At 47.6% G+C, this 7,500-nt stretch overlaps 1 protein-coding gene across 1 annotated transcript in view; it reads left to right on the plus strand.

The window, feature by feature from the left end:
• LOC134082276 (neuroendocrine convertase 1-like) overlaps positions 1–7,500 on the plus strand; it is a 60,623-nt gene that overhangs the window by 42,271 nt on the left and 10,852 nt on the right. Inside the window, 1 exon segment of the mRNA XM_062537924.1 lies at positions 6,965–7,075. Within this exon segment, the coding sequence (XP_062393908.1) occupies positions 6,965–7,075 (111 nt within the window).

Consider the following 7,500-nt stretch of genomic DNA (forward strand, 5'->3'; position numbering starts at 1 on the left):
TTTTAATTAAGATTGTGTCTTAATTTCTTAATTGTCTGTAATTAGTGACATTTTGAAAACAGCATCCTACCTCTGTCTCCATATCACAGCATGGAGTATCCCTAATGGTTTTAGAGACTCTGTTTCTTTGGTCAGAGAGGATATTGATGAAACCACCTGTTTATATCTGGTTGTTTTGTGTTTGCTAAAGCTCTGGTACAAGTCAGCCTCATGGACATGGACCATGGGCAGGATAGGATCAGATTGGATCATTGGGGTTGAGGATGGAAGGATTGAGTAATTGAATGCACTGTTGTTATTCACCTCAATCATCAACCACCCACACACAGACACAATCACATCCTTACCAACACACATACACACACACACACACACACCAGGGTTGTTACAGTTAGCGAAAACTAACATGTGAAAAAAAAATGATTGAATGAGAAAAAATGACAGTTTAAACACAAAAGCTAAATAAGAACCACAATAAACAATGCAATACAAAGCTAAAACTAAATGGAATTGCCGGCTAAAATCTAAAAAAAAAAAAGCTTTAAAAAAAAAAAGCTTTATTTTGTATTTCCTCCTCAATTCTCAGTTGTATTTTTTTTTTTTTATCTTACTACTAAAACTACTAAATCTTTATCTTTTCTACTAAAACTAGTTTTCTATTAAAACTAATGTTAAAACAAACTAAAACCCAAAACAAAACAAAATACAACTATGTGCATTCCACCCACACACAAACACACACACACATAAATCCTTGTATCTCAAATTAAGAAAGATTTATGTTTAAGAACTTTAATTGTGTATGCACTTCTCTCTTAATAGTTCCCTTATTTTTTGGCTATTTTGGGCGTTTTATCCTCAAATGCTTTTAAGGACCTCCTCATTCTGTTCCTGAATTTAAACATCATTGTATGAATTGAATTTGGAAGCTGCAATGAGGTTGGCGTCTGTTCAAGCATCCCAAGTTGTAGCTGTTTTGTTTGGAAGGGACCACTGGAGCCAGGCTTCGTGGCTGCTACCTGCACTTTGCACAGATGTGGCACAAGCGATGAAAAATGGCTTCAGCCTGTCACCACGACGATGTGGAGGGGCCTGGGGGGGGGGGGGGGGGGGTGGCAGCCAATCATATGGCAGCCCCACTTGTGCATTCCTCTCGCCTTAATTAGGCGTTGTTGGTGCCACAGGTGTCAGCGAGCCTTTTGAGGTGGGGGGGGGGCAAACAGATGGTGTCCCTCTTTGAGGTCCGTGCCAATGGCCACTCTTGGCCGCTCCTGGGAAAATGACCTAACTCTCCGGCAGCAGCTTAGTGCGGCTTGAGTGCTTCTTTTAGAGGCACCTCGATCAAGGAATTAGCAGGACGTACCATTGCGAACGGGGGGGGGGGGGGGGGGGGGGGGGCGCTCTGATTGCCTTCTTGAGGCGGGTTCTTGAGGCAGGTTGTCTTTTGTGTGTGTGTGTGTGTGTGTGTGTGTGTGTGTGTGTGTGTGTGTGTGTGCGTGTGTGCGTGTGTTTGCTGGTTCATCGCTGGCGCCCTCGCTCCCTCAGATGTGGTATGACCCTGCGGGCGAGGGTGCAGTCGCCAAACGGGGGGCTGCCGTGGCACGACGCGTCCGTCCATTCGTCCGCTCGTCCACTCGGAGATGAAGAGCGGCGGCGAGGGTGAGAGGGTGAGAGGGTGAACGTCCCCCGCCTGAGACAGATGGTGCGGAGAGCGCGCCCCCGAACGCAGCCTCCGGGAGGTCACGGGGGGACAAAAAGTGAAAGGGTCCCCAGACAGCTACAAAAAAAGGCACATGGAGAGAGAGAGAGGAGAGGGAGAGAGAGAGGGAGGGGGAGGGGGAGAAGGAGAATAAGAGAGAGTGGGATAGAGGGGGGAGAGGAGGAGGAGCCAGCTCGCTCTAAAGAAAGAAAAAAGAAAAAAAGGCTTGTGGAGAGTGAGTGAGTGAATGAGCGAGTGAGTCATTTTCCCCTCTATGCACTCTTTCTTTTCTCTCTCTCTCTCTCTCTCTTTCTCTCGCACTCTCTCTCTCCTCTCTCTCTCTCAGTGCTGCTCAGGCGGAGTCTTGAAAGGAAAGGCTCCTGAGAATGCGATTGGGGGGTGGTTGGGGTGTACTGGAGTGGGAAGAGGGTGGTATGGGGGTGATTTGGGGTGATTTGGGGGGGTGGTATGGGGGTGATTTGGGGGTGGTATGGGGGTGATTTGGGGTACGTTGCAGGCCTGTGGCTGCCCCTCACTTGTCACTTGCTGCTGGCCTCTCTCCTTTTGCCTCTTTACACACTTCCTCACTCTCTCCCTTCGCCTCTTTACACACTTCCTCACTCTCTCCTTTATTCCTCTCTGTTGTGGTCAGTGTGGCTGCTGCTCACCACCGCACCCCATCCCTCTTTCCCCATTTCCTCCTCTCCTCCTCTCATCTCTCCTCTCCTCTCATCTCTCTCTTCCTCTCATATTTCCCTCTCTTTATCTCATCTCTCTCTCCTCTCATATCTCCCTCTCTTATCTCATCTCTCTTCTCCTCTCATCCTCTCCTCCTCTCATCTCTCTCTCCTCTCCTCTCATCTCTCTCTTCCTCTCATATTTCCTCTCTTATCTCATCTCTCTCTCCTCTCAAATCTCCCTCCCTCATCTCATCTCTCTCCTCCTCCATATTTCCCTCTCTTATCTCATCTCTCTCTCCTCTCATCTCTCTCTCCTCTCATATCTCCCTCTCTTATCTCATCTCTCTCCTCTTCTCATCTCTCTCCTCCTCTCCTCTCATCTCTCTCCTCCTCTCATCTCATCTCTCTCCTCCTCTCCTCTCCTCTCTCCCCTCCTCTCATATCTCTCCCTCCCCTCATCTCTCTCCCCTCTGCAGAGGAGCAGCTTGGTATGAACTGCATCTGCACTAGATGGGATATTGATGACGGGGGCCTTCCAGCAGAGGCTGACCTCTCCACTTCTCTGCTGACCTCTCCTCCCTCCTGCTGGTCTCTAGTCTCAGCTAGCCTCCACTTTCCTGCTGGTCTCTAGTCTTAGCTAGCCTCCACTTCCTGCTGGTCTCTAGTCTTAGCGGCTAGTTTCTCTAGTCTCAGCTAGCCTCCACTTTCCTGCTGGTCTCTAGTCTTAGCGCTAGTTTCTCTAGTCCCAGCTAGCCTCCACTTTCTGCTGGTCTCTAGTCTTAGCGCTAGTTTCTCTAGTCTCAGCTAGCCTCCACTTTCCTGCTGGTCTCTAGTCTTAGCGGCTAGTTTCTCTAGTCTCAGCTAGCCTCCACTTTCCTGCTGGTCTCTAGTCTCAGCGCTAGTCTCTCTAATCTCAGCTAGCCTCCACTTTCCTGCTGGTCTCTGGTCTCAAGCGGCTAGTCTCAGCTAGCCTCCACTTTCAGCGGCTTGGTCCCCTACACCTTGTAGCAGGGATTCACTCTGTGCACCAGGACAGGCTGCTTCTGTTCCTGTTTTTCTGTTGCTGGTCTCAACTGGTCACTGGTGTCCGCTAGTCTTGACTCTCAGCTGTAGGCGTCCATTCTCAGCTGTTGTCCTCATCTGCCTGCTGCTCTCTCTTGGTGGTCTCCGTTCTTTGTAGTGGGGCCCTACAGCTGAAACTATAGCTGGCACTACCTGTGATCTGCAGCTTGATTCCCTGCAACTGGTCTCTCTACTCTACTCTACTCTACTCTACTCTACTCGATTCTAGGCTACTCTATTCTACTCTACTCTTCTCTATTCTATTCTATTCTACTCTACTCTACTCTACTCCACTCTACTGGTCTCTTATCTCTTTTGTGGATCTCAACTCTGGCCTCTTTCTGTAGCTGTTTTCTCAAATCGTAATTCCTCATGGGTATGGGGTTCCTCATGGGTATGGGGTTGTTTTGACTCACCTTTTGACATGAGCCTTTTGTGTCTTTTATTTTGTGATTTTCTGTCATTTATATGTGTGTGTATCATAACAAATATTTAAACATTTGAATGCAAAACATTTTTTCTAAACTTTCTACACACATTTGTGGAAATATTTAAAAGTGGAGATAGTCCATGTATTAAATAATGCATTTCAAGTATCATTAGCACAAGTTGCTGCTTCTGTTTTGTATATTTTGAAGTGACTTGTTTACTTCTCGTCCTTGTGTGAAAGTCCTAACTTGCTTTTCTGTCATTTGTTTTTCACACGTTCAGCAAAGGCACACCATTTCTCTGTAATTTGCTGATTGATCGGCAGCTAAAACCACTTTACACACTCTGTTCATGGGGAGAAGTGTTTGTGTGTGTGCCATCTGCTGATGTTGGAAACACACACACACACACACACACACACACACACACATACACAGTGTATGACAGTGAGGAAGAGAGGAGGTTGTTGTTGCTGTGCTGTACCCTATCAGAACGGGACATATAAAACACTATTTTCATCATCTGCAAAGCAAGCGGAGACCAATCTTATTTTATTCAGTGTCCTCCACACACACACACACACACACACACACACACACCCTCCATCAGATAGTCATGCAGATTTACTGCCGTGGAGCGGGGGGCCAACTGTATCGATCTGCTGGAGCTGTGGCTTTAATGGCCCAGCGAGCTGCCTTAGCGAGATGGCTGTGAGCGCCGTGCTATATTTAATCACTAACGGGATGGAGGTGACAAGGTCTGCTCTCTAACGCTCACGGTTTTATTACGAGCCGCTCCACAATGCACTGTAAAACTCTATGTCACTGTCGGGGGAGAGCAGGTTGGGGAGTTGGGGGGAGGGTAGGGGTGAGGGAGGATGGTGTGTGTGTGTGTGTATGTGTGTGTGTGTGTGTGTGTGTGTGTGTGTGTGTGTGTGTGTGTGTGTGTGTGTGTGTGTTTGTGTGCGTGACGGAAATGATGGCCAAGCCAAAAGCAACATCGTTCCAGTAAAATTGTCCCCTGCCCTTGCGCTGGCCGTTAGTATTGAAGTGGACAGGGAGCAGAGGAGATAGAGATAGAAGGAAAGAGAAGAAAGGAGAGAAGAGAGAAAGAGAGGAGAGGACAACAGACGGAAGGAGAAAAGAAGAGGAGAGGAAAGGATATAAGAGGAGAAGAGGAGGGGGTAGGAAGGAGAAAAGAGGAGAGGAAAAGAGAGGAGAGGTCATGGAGTAGAGGACAGGAGAAAAGAGGAGAGGAAAAAGAGGGGAGTGCAGGAAATGGAGAAAAGAGGAGAGGAGGAGAGGGTACATTTGAATGCATTCAATTTTTCTAAACTTTCTACACACATTTGTGGAAATATTTAAAAGTGGAGATAGTCGTTTGTGTATTAAATAATGCATTTCAAGTATCATTAACACAAGTTGCTGCTTCTGTTTTGTATATTTTGAAATGACTTGATTACTTCTCGTCCTTGTGTGAAAGTCCTAACTTGCTTTTCTGTCATTTGTTTTTCACACGTTCAGCAAAGGCACACCTCAAGGAGAGGAGGAGAGGAGATGAGGAAGAGAGGGTAGGAAGGAGAAAAGAGGAGAGGAGGAGAGGGTAGGAAGGAGAAAAGAGGAGAAGAAGAGAGGGTAGGAATTAGAAAAGAGGAGAGGAAGAGAGGGTAGGAAGGAGAAAAGAGGAGAGGAGGAGAGGAGCAGAAAAGATAAAAGATCACAATACACATACAGCAAGTGTTGAAATGTGTGAAAATGATCGCCTGATCCACCTATCCAACTACACTACTCCACCATCAACCCTTCCACACACACACACACACACACACACACACACACACACACACACACACACACACACACACACACACACACACACACACACACACACACACACACACACACACACACACACACACACACACACACACACACACACACACACACACACACACACACACACACACACACACACACACACACTCCCACCATCTCCCCACCAACCCACCCCTTTCCGTTCCAAATGAATGAACTCATTAGTGCTGATTACTAAGAGTCCCTGGTCTTGGTGTGGGCCTTGCTCAGGCGCAGCAGTAGAGGTGGCTGTTGGGCTCCTGAGCTCCAGCTTGGGATGGGCTGTTATGAAAGCAGGCCCCTCTCAGACAGCATGAGAGCCACGCGCGAGGTGTTTGCCTTTGCTGGCGACGCTTTGCTTAAGAGTGAATAATGGGACTTGATTACAGTCCATGAGACGGCACATTGCTTAAAATCAATTCTCCGAGCAATTACCAGGAGGCGGCGACACCCCCCCCCCACCACCATCACCACCACCACCACTCTTTTCAGCCTGCTATAATAGAAGGTGATTGTGTCGGAGGACAACACCATCCCTGACTTGTTGCCTCTTCATATAGAGCCATTAACATGGCCACTGAATCGCTCCCTGTTGGCATTTACACACAGACAGAGAGAGAGAGAGCGAGAGAGAGAGCGAGAGAGAGAGAGAGAGAGAGAGAGAGAGAGAGACATACTGTACATGCATACGCATACCTATACTTACATTAGTAGTCAGTAGCCTGGTTAAGGTGATGATTAACAGAACACCCACATAAGCATAGTAGCTAGATGGGAATCTGCCCGCTGACAAACCCAACAAGCCCCAGCAGATGTACCAAAGTCTTGGTGCTTAGACTCAATCTGTTCAAAATCCTACCTCCCACCCCCGCCCCCACCCCTCTCTTTCTCTCTATCTCTCTCTCTCTCTATCTCTCTCCTTCTGTCTCCCTCTCTTCTGATATATAGTACTGTGCAAAAGTCTAAGGCACCTTACCTTACATGTTTTGTTTCAGCAGTGCAATAAGGACTATATTGTTTATTTCCACTTTTTTTATTTGTACACTTTAGCACATTAGGCTACTGTAGTTGTGGGTGTTTTTATGCAGGCATAGTCTATATTTTGCTACATTTAATATAAAGGCCTGATTGTTCAACCCCCCCCCCCCCCCCCCCCTCTCTCTCTCTCTCTCTCTCTCTCTCTCCTCCCTCATCTCTCTCTCCCCCCTCCCCCCCTCCCTCACTCTCTCACTCCTTCTCAGGTATGGCTTCGGACTGCTGGATGCCGCTCTGATGGTCCAGCAGGCTCTCCTGCTCCAGCCCGCCCCACCTCAGCGCCAGTGCTCCTATGACGTGACCCTTGACCCCGTCAGGTACGCTCAGCTAGAGCCCAGAACTAAGTGACGAATATCACAATTTTGATGGCGTGTAGTGTGAATCACACTGAGGAAGGCAGAACGCCGAAACGCGTCTGTGTGAATAAAGGGTGATTATGCATAGTGCGGCCTTCTTTCTTGTTTTTCAATGATAGTTTATACTTGGTCAGCACTCTAAAAACGTTATAAGTCTTGAGTGAAGCCTGCTCCTACCCTTACGAACTTGTAGTGTGAATCGACATACTGTAGCAGACTCTCATCACTGGACCACAGTGGACCAGAGACAACACAGAGCTGGATCATGGAATTAAGATAGCAAGGTGCAGATCCAGCCAATAGAGAGTTACTAACAGAAGAGTTACTGCAAAGAATCCAGAACTAAGTGATTTTGCAATGTTGATGGCATTGGCGTGTAGTGTGTA

This window comes from Sardina pilchardus, chromosome 6 (assembly GCF_963854185.1).
Source record: "Sardina pilchardus chromosome 6, fSarPil1.1, whole genome shotgun sequence".
In the NCBI taxonomy this organism is placed as follows: Eukaryota; Metazoa; Chordata; class Actinopteri; order Clupeiformes; family Clupeidae; genus Sardina; species Sardina pilchardus.